Below are 16,781 nucleotides of genomic sequence, written 5' to 3'. Positions count from 1 at the left end.
TACTGCAAATTTTGCAGCTGAATCAAGTTCAAGTATCCTTTCCATCTATTCACCTTCCTTCGGTATTTGTGATACTCTGTCTCAACATTTACTATAACTGAATGACTTACTGTGGTTGAAGCAGTTGAGTATAGCTGTCACTTTCCACCTACAGCATCTAAATTGCAGAATTTCAAATCAATTTTAAATCTACCAACACCATATGCAAAAGCTATTTGAATTACTAGAACATGGAATAACAGAATATTTATCTATGGTAAAAGCCATGCCTTTGGGACTTTTTCAAATGCATGGTTATCTCTACACATATCATAGGTTTCTTTTCTTTATTGCCTTTATATTTCATTCTCCCCCCAACAACACAATGTAAATGATCCCTCCCCCTAGAGCACAGTATATTTAGAACCTGTGAGATAGGTTAAGCTAAGGCAGAATAGCTGACTCAGTCATTCTGCGAGCTTCATGGCTGAATGGGAATTTAAGCATGGGCGCAGTCCTAATCCAGTACTCTAAGCATTATATACCATCTTTCTACCAAGGTTCACTAAAATGGATTTCTATGTCATATCACAGAAAATTGCAAATAAAAGATGAGTGGACTATTTTTTTAAAACAACCGATAGTGCATTATTCCTAATTTTTGCTGGGAAGATAGGCGTGGGGGGGGGGGGAGAGAACAACTTTGGATCAGAAGAGAAAGCAGACTTGAATCAATCAGAGTTTGTCTAGATACATTAGAGGAAAGTGTGCTTCCAACATGTGTACCCCTCTCCCTGTCTTTTGTTTGTTCTTATCTTGGTTCTGAAATTGGAGCTTAATTAGTCTAAGATTTAGAGATAAGGTAAGAGGGTTGTGGAAGGAAGTCAGCTGACCTGCTTTCCTAACTCGGCTTGAATTTAGGTGGTCTCTCAGAGAATAGCATTCAACACTACTAAGGAAGATCTACACAAGTCTTCCCTTGTGAATTCAGGCACTCCAAGGATGCAATTGGTACTTTTTGTTTTAGGATGAAGCACAGCTAATTCTGCAGTGGAATGTGGTATCCAGCTCCCCACCCCAGGAATACCAGCTAAACAATCTGAAGCAGGAGGCAAAAGAAAACACCATAACTTATCCAATTGAAACTACAGGGGAGATTAGGTAGACAGAGTAATTACCTGAATTGGAAGTTTGCCAGGACACCAGGGCCAAGCAAAGATATACTTGCACACTGTAACACAGGGTGTTTAATGACTGCATGTGGCCGAGATCTGAGTTTCGCATCTGCTACCACAAGATGTCATTTCTTTCCAGTCTTGTCTTAATTTAAGAATTATATATTACAGCCAAATCATAGACTTGCGTTAGCAACATTTCATAGAACCTTCTTCAGTGTAATCAATGTAAGTAATTTACAAGATAAAAGAATGTTAATAGCAAGAACTGTATAATTTGTGTGGCTACAAATTGCACCTGTCTTTCACAGGAAGAAAGAGGCACCGCTGTGCTGCAAGAGCAGATGAAGCGCAAGGTCAAGTGTAAGCGCTTCTGTTTAACACGAAGCTTCTAGAAACATCCATCCAGCTTTCAGGGAGAAGTGGAAATTATAGCCAACAAAGTTATTATAAATAATTGTTGTGTCTTCTCTTCCCAGTCGGCTTGATAAGGCAGTCATAATTGAAACCTATAAAATATTAATTGGAAGGTGTCTAAGATTAGTCTTTTGCAAGTGCAAAAGTTTTATACTTTTGCTTTGTGACTTTTAAGCTTAGAAGCTGACTAAATGATCAGCTTGAAATGCTACACTAGCATGTACAATATCCAGGAAGAGAAGTCTCTTGCTAAATTTCAATGAAAATGCCAGTGATGGGAATTCTGGTTATTTTTAACTAATAATGGTTATCTCCTCCATCATCTACATTATGAATATGAGAATGGAGAGAAGATAAGCAAAACTATTATTGTTGGCTTGCAGATGATCACAAACAGAAAGAGGACCACAAACAAATTGCACTGTGTGATATAAATAATACCTCCCTTTGAGATTGCTGGGAATGATACAATCACAAAAAACGTAATGTGAAGTGGAACTGTACAATCTGGACCCTAGAATCTTACAGGGTTTGGATGTTGCTGGCATTTTGCAATGGAATAACTATGCTAACTGTATTTTGCTAATGTAATTTAACTGTATCTGTCCTGGCTTTATACACATTTTAGAGAATGGTCTCTGGTCCAAAAAAAAAAAAAAAAAGCTTGCACACACAAGGGAAAATGACATTCATTTCAGAAAAATTCAGCATGTTAATTTGTCCTTCAGAAGGATTGACCTGGATAATATTTGGATAGGAAACAATCAAATAATCCCAGAGATGTAAGACAAATTGTCAAGTTGATAAAACACTCCCAAGACAGCACTGGCAAACTATTTTGTACAGTTGCCCCAAAAAAAAAAAATGATGCAATTGAGTTGAAGTTAAACTTGAGGGAGGTTTGGTTTATTTATTTATATATTGTGATAGAGAACTAATCTTACTTCAGTTGATCACTTGCCAATGCAAAATAATTGACTGATATTTCATTACTGGAGGCTAGTTACCAGAAAATGATCCTGGTAACAGGACCCTTAGCTTTTGGAAGATTATACTGTTCAGTTTTTGGGGGGGGGGCTAGTTGAGTGACGCACTCTGAATTTAAAACAAGAAACACACATGCGGAGATGGAGAATGTATCAGTTGTTTTTAGCCAGAGTTGGTCAAATACAGTGCTACAGCCTACTAAGAAAAAAAAAGCAATAAACAATTTGCTTTTGGATACAAGGTGAACTACTGTTGCAAAAAGGATTCATAAGCCAGAGCTGCTGGCTAAGGTGAACTGGGCTATAATGTGGGATTTTCAAAAAGGCGGCAGAACTCAACCTCAAAGGTTACATGGTGAAGTCTGATCAGAGGAAATTTCAACAAAAGACTTAGAAACTAAATCACCTTGGAAACTAGAGCAAACAGAAAGGGCTGAAATAAGAGAATACTGCTGTATCACATTTGTTCTGGTTGTGTAGCATTTGATTGGGTTGAAATTCAGGGAAAAACAACTGAGAGTTTATTAACTGAGGAAAACTTTGTTCAGCATAGTGGAACCAAAATCAGCTTCAAGCTTGTGTCATGTGGTATTTGCCTGAGGTAAAATTTAGGAGAAAGCAACTGAGTGCTTATTATATGGTAAAGATTCTCTACTGTTCTTGGGTCCACTTTTAAAAATGGTCCATAAACTTAGTTCAGATAGGTAATGTTGGAGGAGTTTGCCTTCATTATACTGAAGAATTAATCTGCAGAAAATACCACAGGAGAATACATGATCTGCCTTAAGCAAAAGATGGAATGGTCAAAAATCAGTTCATGACAGAAGAGAAGGGGAATAAAGAAGGCTCTTTTTGCACAATTAGTAGAACATTGGGAGATGGCTGTGAGCTGAGTGTACCAAGATTCCAGCAAGGTAAGGCACAACACTGGCAGAGCACTTCTAAGAAACAATTAACTGTAATGGGAAGTGAGGTGTGATTAGTAGTAGTTTCTTGATTATTATAATAATAGAAGATAGAAAATCAGCTGGCAAGATCAACCTTTGGTTCACCAAGAATGCCATACAATTATACTGGACCTCTGTATTACTAATCTAGAATTCATGGTGCTGAGACATAATTCAAACATTCTTTCAGTTCCACATTAAAAATAGCGTTGGGCGGAAAATACAAACAAAACATGGAAAGGAATAACAGTGCAGATGATCCTTGGGAACCTGCAACTTGGTGTAAATGCTTTGCAAGAAGAGGAAAAGCAACATTTACTCAAAAGCAGATCTTGAAAGGACCACCTTAACAATCTTCAAATGTTCATTTTTGTGAACAGTAAAAACAAAAAAGCAGCAAAATGCATACATTTTAATTTCCTATTGCGTATAAGTTGAAATCAACTTCTTTGGATATAACTTTTAATGAAGTTGACTGAATTTGCTATCAAGTCAATGAAAGGAAAGAAATCACATTAAATTTGTTTCACATAAAAATAAAACTTAAAGTGTGTTTATCTTAACACCTCCTCCTCTTTGGTGACATCACCATCTCACTGTTGTATCAGCTGTACCTCTCTGCATTAATGTACCTTTGTTTACCCTGGCATTAAAGTAAGCAAACAAAGTATGTGTCCCCTCCCAACACACAAACACACACCAAGACACTGTCATATCTTGTGATGTAAGACACGAATGCACAAACATATTAGAGTCAAGGGCTGGGTGCGGGTCTGGAAATATATAGGAATGCGTCCAAAGCAAATATGTGCACAACCAGAATATAAACGTTTTTTCATAAATATCATTTTTTTTATTCATATGCTGAAACTTCTCCCCATCTTATTTTGTCCTAAACTTAATTTTATTTTACTTATCAACAATTGCACAAAAAGCTTTACAGGGTCCTGGGGAGTGAGAAAAGTGTAATGCCTCCTCTCATAATTTCCCCTCAAATGACATACCACATGCAATAATAAAATAATGCCTCAATAATTAGTTCGGTTGAGATACATTTATGCAAGAGCATAATAATGCATCATAATGGAAATTTTCTCACATCCCGATCTTTAAAAGCTTGCTAATATTGGTATGCTTTTAAAAAAAGGGAAAAGATATCAGAGCTTCTGAAATATCATACTACAAACTGAAACGTGCTGAAAAGCAGTATGTTTACCAGTTAGCTTTCGACCAAACACGCGCAGGAGCGCAGTGTAAATGTCCGATTTCCCTTGGAGACCCACTGGAAAATTTATTACTCATTTTAAAAAAAAGGTACATACCACCAAATTCCTTGGCGGCTTACAAGGTACAATGAAAATATGACTAATTATATAAAACACAAAACTAAAATAGCTACATTAAAAAGCCTGGGAAAATAGTTTTTGAGGCCCGCTCCTAATCCATAATATGTTGCCACCATTTCTCAGAAACATCGCAGGAGAAGAGCCAGGCCCCCTCCATGCACGCTTTACATGATTTTCCCGATCGCTTAGACTTTCGGTTTCCCTTCGCTGCTCCTTGTACCCTGCACAGCCCCTTAGCACACTCGCGCGAGCTCTTCTTCTACCCAGACTCTGGGAGAAAGCACGAGCGTTCCTCAAAAGCTGATTGGTCACGACACGCTGCTCACTTTCATAGCGTACCCCTCCCCCTCATCGCTCCCTCCCCTTCTTCCCCTTTTCTCCTTTCTCGTTGCCTCGGCCAGCATCGACAGTTGACTGCGTCATTGGCTCATTACGCGGCGCCGTGACGTCAAGGGGCGTCGACGATGACGATTCAATCCCTCCGGCTGAGGGCGGGGGAAAGAGTGAGTGAGAGATAGGGGGTTGGGAAGAAAGATGGCGGATCAAATCCCTCTGCACCCGATACCGCGCAGCACCCAACGGAGGGCGGCTTATTACACCAAAGCCTCAGCCGCGCAGAGGCATAACAGGTACCGACTGGAAGGAACATGGAAAGGGAAGGAGAAGGCATGGAGAAGTGGTTGTCAAGGGATACTTAGGGGGAGGGGGAGGGTCGACCGTGGGCACAGATTAACTTGAATTGGGCGAGAAGCTGCTGCTTTTCTCCTTCCACCTGCCGAGGCGTGAAATGCTGCTTCTCTCTGCCAGGAGGCCAGAACCTGGGTCGTTGTAACTCTCTAGGCCTTTGGACAGCTGCATTTGAGCAAGTGCTCAGCAGCTTGCTTTGTTTGTACATGGGCAGGATGGTTGTCCCATCCGCCAGGAGAGAAGTTCTTGCTTTTCCTGTCACAGCAGCCTGCCTTTTGTTAAATTTGCAGGTGTCCCTCTCAGCCCCTGCTTCCTCCACTCTTCTGCAGAACCTATGCTGAACCCCAGAATCAGGTTTCAAATCTAAAGCTCAGTCCTTAAGAAGATGAGGAAAATACTTTTGCAGTGGTGCAGAAGCTTCTTATTGCCAGTGCACTTTGGGTTTTGAGGGGAAAAAGTTTGAGGTACAGTGTTTTGCACCTAGTAACTTATGAGTTCTTGCTACTTTCACTTTAGAAAGAAGTGTGGTGAGGACCAGAAGTTTTACACTGGTCTCTGCCCCAAAGAAGAGAAAAGTAAAAGCTGTGCCTACCAGAAGGTGTTAGGAGTCAAGCCATATCATTTACCCCTAAAGAGATTGCTTTCTAAAAACAGACAGTTTGTGCAAAACTGCAGTGCATTAGTGTAGTATGGGATTCATCCATACTGTATTTGCCTTATTGTACTGAGAATTTATTTATTCTTATCTTGAATAAGATTCTTATCTTTCTCTGTGGTTAACTTTGCAGGAATTAGGGGTGCTTGCAGGAGAAAGATGTTTAACTCAGCCCAGTTATTGATCCTGCAAGGAGACATTTCTTACAAAACTTTAGCCCAATTCCAAAACAAGAGACTTGGAAGATTGGTTGGCAGCATGTTTCCAGGAAAGAATTATTGGGAACAATTGAAACTTCTTCTGTTAAGAATGCATATTTAGTCAAAAGTGGTTTTGTTGTAATTTTGCCTTTAGAAACACATGTATTTGTAAAGCCACTGGAAGATTTCTTTTTTATTTTCTAAAAACAAAGTTATCCATCGCTGCACAAAAAGATATGACCAGGAGTCCACATGTTTGACTTGCTTTGATAGCTAATCAAAATTTGTGCTTGAAGTAGACAGTATTTTTCCTTGACTAAGGATGTTGATACAGCTGAAATATTTTAAGCTTGGGTCAAAGTTTCTGTGATGCCAAGGTTTTAATTGCTCTTCCTGGCATTTATGTAGATGAAAAGGGATTGCAGTACCACTAGATTATTAGACAAAAACAATTAAATGGAATTTCTGTTCAGTTTACCAAACATTTGGGAACAGTTCCTGAAATTGCTTCTATTTTTTATGGAATTTATTATTATATTTACACATTTAATATAACAACTATAAGTTTATATATAACTGACATATAACACAGGTTTTGAGTTAGTTTAAAAAGTATAAGTAAAAAAAAAAGCTGTAGAAAGAAATCAGGGTTCCTAATTGGGTAGTATTTTTCCAGTGGCATAAATCTTGGTGACAAATGCATGGCAGGGAGGAGCCCTTGCTCCTCACATGGCCCAGCTGTTATAGGCCATAGCGTGGATCATCAGTTTTTTGCAGATTATGTAATAATATGGGAGACTTCTGCTTTACTAATCCTGAACCACATCTACAGGCTGTGTTCTTTGGACATGTTTTGCACCCCCTTGATGCTCCCCCATGGATGCCAGAGTTGTCTTCCAATTGCATTTGTTGCCTGACAAATAGCTCCTAAAAACAGAGACCTTTGGAAGCAACCTCTGATAAAATAAAAAGAAGAGCAATTAGAAAATAATCAGGAAACACTGATTAGAACATTCTAAATGTGAGAAAAAGAGATTATATTCGTAATTTAGATAGGGAAGAACCACCTTTAGATCATAGGCTTTGTAGGTTACTATTTCAGAGCTATGAAACGAAGTATTATGAGACAAACTTTAGAGAACTGTTAGTACTGTATCTCCAATCTGAATACTTCTATATATATATAATATAACTTCTTAATATTCAGCCACCAGAATCTGCCTTTCTGTAATTAAAGATCATTATTTTGTGATGAGAAAGAATAGGTACTGGCCTTCTTCTGTGTGATATCACTTGAGGTTTTTGAATACTGCTCTTATATCCTCTTTCAGTCTTCTTTTCTCAACACAAAATCTACCCATTTTCATCAGTCTCTCACCATAGTACTTCTTGGCAACTGACAGCTAAAAAAGGATTTTGTTTAGTTACTGTTAGTGTAGCTCTCCAATTTTGACAATGTGTTTATATCTTATCTTGTATAGTACTTAGTACTAGGAACTACATGTTCCTAAAATATCCTAAATATTATGCCATATGGTTGAAGGAGATGTCTGCGGATTACAAATTTTACTGTGGGTTTGCAATAATAAAGGAATAATAACTTCCAGAAAGGTACTATATGATAAACTTTTCTATATTAGTATAAACTTTATTATTACACTACTGTTAGCAGTTCTTGAAAGATTCCTCTACTAAACTCCTTACATTTTAGTGATGAATGGGGGCTATTTGGTACTGCAATCAGAACAATATTGCAGATATTTGTCATGTTTTAACTATGTGATTGGAGGAAAGTACTATTAAAGAAACAAGGACTATGTTTTCTATATGGATTGATCTAATTGAGTGCTGTTCTATTATGCACTGTCAAATCAGTTAAAATGATAGCCAGATTTCCTGTATCTCATAAAATTGTCCCATGTTAAAACAGAATACTTCAGAATATATACCCAATAATTTTTTTATGGCCGGGGATTTTAGAAGGAAAGAGAGACAACTTTTCATTGTCAGTACTGATCTTCTAATTGAGGAAGAATTAGATAAACTTTCAAGGTTTCTTAGAACATGATTGAAAAATTACTAAACTAACTGTTGTGCTTAGTTATGTATTGGCTTTCTGAGATAAGAGTTAATGCATACTGTAATAGAGAATCAAGTTCTATGTTTCAGTTTATTGTTTTGTATAAACCTGAGATCCTTGCAGATCTTTTTCTGAAAAAACACTATTTTCCCTTCTCTGACAAGCCCAAGTATAGCACACTAAACATTCATTTTTAAAATCAAGATGAAAAAGTATAGAAAATGACACCCATTTATTTTTCTTCCAAAGAGATCTTCTCCAGTAATTGTCTTTCTCTGGAATTCTCTTCTTACAACTGAATTAAGTATTTTTCTTCTTAGCCACCAAGGTTGGTGCAATATAGCTTTCTAAAGTAGGAATGATGAGTATATTTGGGAGATAAGACAGCTACTGGGTTGGGGGATAGAGAATAACTATAGAGATGATCATGCAAGGGGAAATAACTAGGAGGTTGTTCTGGAACAGAAGAAAAATGCTATGAAGGAAGCAACCAGTACATGCAGAGGAATAGAAGTTAAAACATAGAACTGAACAATATAAAAGAGGAACTGTGGTCTATGACTGTAATAGAGAGGAACTGAAAATAGAACAGCCTGCTATCTAGTTGCTCCTCTGTCATTCCACTAATCAGATCTGTATTATTCCCAGAGAAGGAGGGGAAGAGAAGGCAATTCAAAACTAGGAAAACGATTGATTTCCAAAAATCTACTGCATGTTTTTCTGGCAGTGTAATTAAATTGTGATAAAACTTCCTTTTTTATGATCATTCTTGCCTGCTAAGATAATTTTTTTAAGCTACTTGACCATTTGGCAGGTGGATTAATTGGAGTCTGTATGTCATCTACATTTTAACTAACTTGAATTGAGTAACACTTGATAATTTGACCAGCATTCCATTTTAAAATTATTGATTTGTTAAATTTATATTACACTTTCATTTTGTACAACTCAAGGGAATGTATATAATACTCCCCCTTTCTATTTTCCTCATAACAAGAATCCTGTGAGGTGTGTTGGGATAGAGAGAGTGACTGGGGCAAAGTCACCTAGCTGGCTTCTGTGCCTAAGGGAGAACCAGAACTTACTATCTCCTAGTTTCCAGTCCAGCACCTTCACCACTTCACTAAATTGGCTCCCCACAAAACAAGTAGATTTTGTTGATTTTTCTGAACTTTTCAACAGATTTTGGTATTATCAACCTGGTATAATTATCAGTAGTTAGATACTGGATGTATAGAAGCAATTCCATGCCTACTAGGGTTACCAATTCCCAAAAAAGGGGCTGTGGAATTATTTCTCTAACAAATGGCTGATATTGGTTCTACAGGGTTCAGTTTTTCAATGTATGCTGTTTAAGATTTACATGAAATAGGTGTGAGAAATAATCAGGAAATGTGGGCTTGACTGTCACCACAGCACAGGTGACATCCAACTATATTACCTTTTTATCAATTGAATTTAGCTGAGACATGGATTTTTTTTCTAAATTAGTGTGTGAGTATAAAAAATGAACTTGGTCAAGACAAGCAAAATGTTGTTAATGGATGGTTTGTTTGCCCACCTAAGAATATTGAGAGTATCAGCTAGTTCTTGACAATCTTAGGTTGATTCATGGAGCCAGCATTCACCTTGACTCCCATCACAATTATTTATTTTAAATTATTTTTAAATTGTTCATTGAAAAACTAATACTGATGGAGCATAAAAAATAAAACATCATAACATAGAACAAAACCATGAAAAAATATTGATAAAAGCATGTATATAATAGTATTGATAGATATAGTACAACCTTGCTTCAGTTGAAAAATTAACTCCTGGTGACAGCATGGACACGTCCAACCTTATGGAAGTGATTTACCATTGCCCTTTTCTGCGATGCCTATAGGCCTGGTATTTCCTGGGCTGCAGTCCAAGTGATAACTAGTTCTGACTTTGGTCACCATCTAGCTGGGCAAATATTGATAATAACACTACAAATTCACAATATTCATGAACAAAAAAATGCATATTCAGGAAACACTGAACCCATAATACAGAGACTTGAGCAGCTGCGTCCTCAGGAAGTGCAGGGGGGAGGGTTTACAATGACAAAAGCAGAACTGCAGCATTGCAACAGAAATCCCATCCCTTTTGAATGTGCATTGCAGTATTGCACACACATGCAAAAGAGATGAGGTTACATGTGTGACACTGCTTTTGTCTTTTTGATAAAAGCACTAGAATCCTGTAGAATATTAGAAAGAATGGAATTTCAAAATTAGGGACAGCAAGTGAAAAACAAATCCGTATTGCAATCTATAGTATATAGTATCATCAGTAAAATTTTGCTTGATTATAGTGATCTAATGGACCTACTAAGGTGGAGGCTATCTTCCTGAATATCTGGTTGTTATCTACATTCTTTTTCACATTCACACATCACACAGATTGAAAACTAGGAACATAAATGAAGTACAGTATGCTAATTCTTCCTACTAATTCAGTGTAGATACCATTTTATGAGTGGGTTAACACATTGTTGAATAATCCTCTGCTGACTTGATTTTAAAGCCATGATCACAAATCGTAATGTCTAGTTTAATACAAGAAGTTAAGCCCAAACCAAATAAGCCACATTACAGTGTTAATGTGGACCGATTCTATCGATTCATTTTGTATTATATGCCTTTTAGAAGCTGCAAGCAGCATCTTCTACATAGTTGCCCTTTAAAAGAGGAGGAAGAAAGGTTAAAAGAAATGGATTTGTTCTTTTATTTTCCAGTTCAGCACATCTCTTTTTAAGCGCTGCCTTTCTGAATCTTGTTTCTGAAATATACTACTTTAGAACTCATGTTTAAAGGTTGTCCTTTAAAACTATGTCTGATTGTTTATCTAATCTTTTCTCAAGTAAGTATTTTTGATTCAGGTTCAGTACTTAAATGTGTATGTGACTCATGCTCATGTTTATTGCCTGGCCTTTTTAAAATCTTTCTACACCTTTAAAATATCTTTATGGGGGTGTGTGTGTGTGACTGATAACAAAGTACTTAAACCTTAGACAAAAATAGTAAGCATTCTCTGGGTTCATATAGTTAAGCTTTGTCAATGTCTTTGTATTAATATATCAGTCAATTCTCAAGGTATCTTTATTTTAAGATCAAAATAGAGATTATGTCTTGTTTTCTTTTGGTGTTATCCACAAAAGAAGTAATAAAACAAGATACATCAAGTTATTGTTTCAGTCAATAGAATTGTTTCAGGTCATATGAGTCAGGATTATAACACATTATTCCAGTTCAGGGAAGAATGCTCAAGTAAGGGGTGTGATCTCAGTTTGTATTAATGATAGCTTTTCTGATAAAACAGAAGTTAAGTACTTATTATAATATTAAACTGAAAGACTGAGAATATTGAGGACATGCATTTATATATAGAGAATCCTGATCTACTTCAGGTATGCTTATATCGCAAAATGTAATGTATGAACTGTTAAACCTGGATGTCTTTGTTTCTAGAATTACTGAAAAAATATCCTCATGAATTACCAATTACAAATTGTGGTATATGAAATCTGTCATATATGACAGTTCACATGCTCTTGCATGGAAAATTTAATGAGTGGTACTACCTCCATACTTATAAATTAAGTAACTGACCCTAAAAATATAACATTCTATTTGTTATATTACTGGAGAAGTGTCATTTATAATCTCTGAGCCTTTTTTTGGTAGTACAGTGGTATGTATGACATTTTTATTTAACAAGGTATGTGAACATATAGTTATTTCAGCAAGAACTTAATGCAGTCTACTAAGAGTTCAAAATAATATGTTATAAAATAATTTAAGAAAGTGTCATAGCAGAAATTTTTCAATGAGTGGGTTCCACCTGATCTAAATTAGAAAATAGTTATATATGAATGGGGACATTTTGTATATGATTAATAGTTAAAGATTAAATCCATATTATGGATATGTATGCACTTCATAGTTTCTTTTAATAAAACATAGAACTATGAAGTTCAGGCATATAATCTCTGGGTTAATTTTAGATGTACATATATGATAATCAGCTGAGAATCTCATGTGGATAAATAGGTATCCTAGTTGAAAATGAGTCCTTCCGATTCAGAGGAAATACAGCAGGCACAGGGTTCACCCCTCATGAATCCATTTTGAAAGGATATGCCCACTTGACTTAGCATTTGTCATATCTCCAGCCCATCGCAGAGGCAGCCTGAAAATCAACTTTGAAGGTTCTTCTCTAAAGTAGTGTTTTCTATCTTCCCCCAATACATGTCGTGCTATACAAATAATCTACATTCCTTGGTAACAAGGCTGGTGTGGCACAATGAGGGATAGGAATCTGCTCAGCTCCTATTGACAGTTTAAATCTGGAGGGCACTTTCCCTCCACTTCTGATCACTGAACACTGCCGTCCATGCACATTTTGGCTTGTGCTCTGAGAAAGACTGAATATTTGGCTCTTACAATGTTTTTGTTTGTTTTGATAATGGGAATCTGTCTGTCTCTCTGTCTCTATCCATCCAACTATCTCCCCATCTCCTGGATAATTAATATTTTAAGGTAGAGAGACTGGATACTTACAGTAGTTTGCACAGAGTTGACTTGTCAACCAGATTTATTTATTTATTGGCCAAAGGACAATCAGTCTCTCAGGATCTTCTATGTTCCTATAATCCTATGACAAACAGACAAACAACCAAAATTTTCCAGTTGACAAGTTAATAAGCCTTATGAAAAGAGTGGGATGAAGCAAGAGGGAGCTCTGCCAGCGTGTGTTTGAACACCATCCTGAATGCGAAGTAGTTATTTATTTTATTCTTTTATATAAGGCTGTCTCTGTTTCAGGAGTTTGATGGTCCTATAGTCAGGAGTTTGATGGTTTGATAGTTGTATAATAAGAGAAAAAGAAGGAAGGAAAGAAGGAAATAATTCTGGTTGACAGGCTAGCAGGATGAAGTGGGAAAATATCCTGGAGTCCCCCAACCCCACCTTACCACATGCTGTGGAGAATGATTTTGTGGTTGTGTCTCCTTCCTGTATGTGATGCTAGGTAGGAGAGGAAAAGAAGCTGAGGAATTCACTAATCACAGCCCTGAAACTGTTTCTTTTTAAATCTGTAAGGATTGCCCCACTATCCCGCTTTCTTGCAGAAGAGTAGTAAGGCTGTATGGGCAGCACAAATTAGGTTGACCAATTTTTCTATTAATTCAAGGACATAGCCATGAGGAAGTACCTCTGTCTCCATAAATTTGCATGACTCCAAAACCTATTATTGTTCAAAAAGGAAAAAGGAGATATTAGAAATTCAGAGAGTAGAGAAGACTTATTAGTTCATAATGAACTAGCCATTAAAAACAGTGCACCTCTAAATTATAAACTAGGATTGTATTTAATATACAAAAATTAAACAGATCTTCCTCATTTGACTACTGTTTTGAATTTCTGGAGAAACAGTGGGATGTACCTGTAATAATAAGTTACTTAATAATAAAGTATTTGTAGCTGTATTTTAAATTTTGCTATTACTTAGTAGTTCATGAAGTAATGTAAAAGAAAAGTACTTTTAAAATGTAGACATAATTTAAAGAGTAAAACAGAGATTGGCAATGTTTATGAACTAGAGGCAGATTTGGAATATTGAGAGTATATGAAGGACTTAAAACACCTATTTACCAGAAAGAAAACAAGTCTCCAGTTGCCACCCAACAAGTAGCACATAAATTATTATCCTGCTATTAATAAATATGCAATAAATATGACACTAGAGGCTGTTGCTTTTCTTTGCAGAATGCAATCTTCATATTTATTTTTTTCAGCACTTTTTAAAGTCACTGGGCGGTATCTAGGGCACATTGGTGCCTGAAAGCATCATGTTTCCTTGTAATTTAATGTATTCTTTAGTTATCCTTTTAAAAGCTTTTAAAAATAATCTTGTATAAATTTCACTGCAGATATTTAGATTCAATTTAATTTTAAAGTGCCTATTATAATCTTTCTTTTCTTTTAGTTTTTCAGAATGCTTTTTTATTTACTAAACTATTTTTTGCAAGATACCTCTCTGATTTCATATAAGCACTATGAGTTTTTCATTCTTATTTATTTATTCATGTTACTTTTAGAGCTTCTTTATTTTATAACAAAGTTTCTAACTTACATTTAATTGTCACTCGTGAAAAAACAGCTTTTCAGCCAATTAAGTGTATAGGACACTAGATTACAAAGAAATTGAGGGTTTTTTGCTGTGAAAAATCCATTATTCATCATTGCATTGTTTTTAAATACTGTTCTAAATTTTTTTAACACAAAAGGAAAATTGCTTTTGCAGAAGAATAAATTGCCTGCCAGTTGAAAGGCTGCATTTTGAAGTCAAGTTACTAAACATGATACTTGCTTGTTATCTCAGAAGCTGGTTTGCGTATATTATTAAAATAACAGTCCTAGTTTTTAAAATACTTTTGAAAAATTTGGGTTTTTTAAAAGATGAATTAATAATTTACCTTCTGTAATTTCTGAAAGAATTGCAAGATATGTATGAACTTTAATGTGAAATAGAAATATATATTTTCCAGCAAATATTAGAATAGAGGCAAATTATGCTAACAGAAAAATAAAATAAGAGGCATTATTCATGTTTGGCAGCTAGAGGAACAAGTTGCACATGCAACAGTTAACTAATTGAGGTCAACAGTTGCCCAGTGAATTAGAATATTGGATTTTTTTGCCAGAATTCAAACAGAGGTTCCAGAAGCTTTATGCTAATGGAATAACAATACTGGATTCAATCTAATGAATGCATGATTTATAATTTCCAAACAAATTTGGGCAGAGATATAATAGAGGGAGAATGGACAAAAATTTTCTCTCTCCTTACCTCTAACTACTGTGAGAGTAGCCACAGTGTGTCAGATCAGAGAATGCCATCTAGGCCAGCATTCTGTTCCCACAAGAATCAACAAAATCCTCTAGAACAGCGTTTCCTAAACTTTTTGCTCTCAGGACCCCTTCCCACTTTTAAAAATTATGGAGGACCCTAAAAGAGCTGTATTTGTATGGGTTATATTTATCTATATTTACTGTATTAAAAATTAAAATTAACACATTTGTAGAATATTTATTTATTGAATCATGTAAAAATAATAGTATTAAGCCTATTTGATATTAACACAGATAAAATATTTTTCATGAAAAACCCTTTTTTTAAACAAAAAATAAGAGTAACATTGTTTTAAATTTTTGCAAATATCATTAACATCTGACAAATAATTTTGATTTTGCAGATCCCTGAGAGGATCTTGGGGGACCCCCAGGGGTCCTCGGATCACACTTTAAGAAATGCTGCTCTAGAAGGTCCAAAAACAAGATGTAACTGCAATAGCACAATTCTGTTCATGATTCCCAGAAACTATTACCAACAGACTTGCTGCTTTTACTGTTATTAATAATAACAGTATTATTATTATATAAACATTACAGTTTATATATAGTAACAGTTAATAATATATAAACATTACATGATTAATTGGCACGTGATAGTCCTCTCTTTCAAGAATTACCTCTTTTTAAAGCAATCTAAAATAGCTGTTATTACAGTTTCTGGGGTTAAATTCTACAAGTTAGAACTCTTATGACTTCTGTCATTCTTGCTTTTTGTGTTTGTTTTAACCGCCTTAAATAATTTATCGTCATCAGTAAATTTGGCCATCTCACTCCTGAATTCTAACTTCAGGTAATTTATGTGCAGTTAAGAAAAGAAACCTAGTTCCAATGTATATCTTTCAGGAACTTCCATCCTTAACTTGTGACTGATCATTTTTACAATTTGTTTTTTGTTGTTTAATCAGTTGCCAGTTCATAGAAGATGTCTTATTTCATGACTGATAATTTGTTCTGAAGGTTAACGATTCTGTAAAAAGACCACGATATCTATTAGATCACTTCCATCTTCAGTGGTACCTCAGTTCTCGAACTTAATTCATTCCACAATTCTGGTCGTGAACCAAATTGGTCGTGAACCAAATCAAATTTCCCCATAAGGTTCCATGTAAATAAGGTTAATCCGTTCTGAACCATATGTATTTTTTTTAACCATAAAAATATGAAACCAAGTACAGTACAGTACAGTATGAAGAGAAAGAACACTAACCTTACTTGAGGCGACACCAAAAAGCTTAACAGCAAGTGTCTGTCTGCGACCGCGATCTCACCTAGAGGAAGCCATGACCACGTGTCAGAGCAGGGAAGATGGCCGCAGGTCATGTTCGTCACCCGATGCAGAGTTCGCGAACGGAAGCAAAAATTTGC

At 35.9% G+C, this 16,781-nt stretch overlaps 1 protein-coding gene across 3 annotated transcripts in view; it reads left to right on the top strand.

Annotated features, from left to right (window-relative positions):
* The first annotated feature begins 5,243 nt into the window (after positions 1-5,243).
* ATP9B (ATPase phospholipid transporting 9B) overlaps positions 5,244-16,781 on the top strand; it is a 174,542-nt gene continuing 163,004 nt past the window's right edge. Inside the window, exon 1 of one of the 3 annotated variants that reach the window (XM_088131013.1) lies at positions 5,244-5,479. In XM_088131013.1, coding sequence (XP_087987139.1) covers positions 5,385-5,479 — 95 coding nt within the window. In that variant the 5' untranslated portion in view covers positions 5,244-5,384. The remainder of the gene's footprint in view (positions 5,480-16,781) is intronic. The other 2 variants (XM_088131011.1, XM_088131012.1) reach the window with 2 other exon arrangements.

This window comes from Python bivittatus, unplaced genomic scaffold (assembly GCF_059951505.1).
Source record: "Python bivittatus isolate LINGU-HERP-01145 unplaced genomic scaffold, Pbiv_v1 ctg000840_np1212, whole genome shotgun sequence".
NCBI lineage: Eukaryota > Metazoa > Chordata > Lepidosauria > Squamata > Pythonidae > Python > Python bivittatus.
Note: the sequence above shows the minus strand (reverse complement) of the source record. Positions and strands in the feature narration are given on the sequence as shown.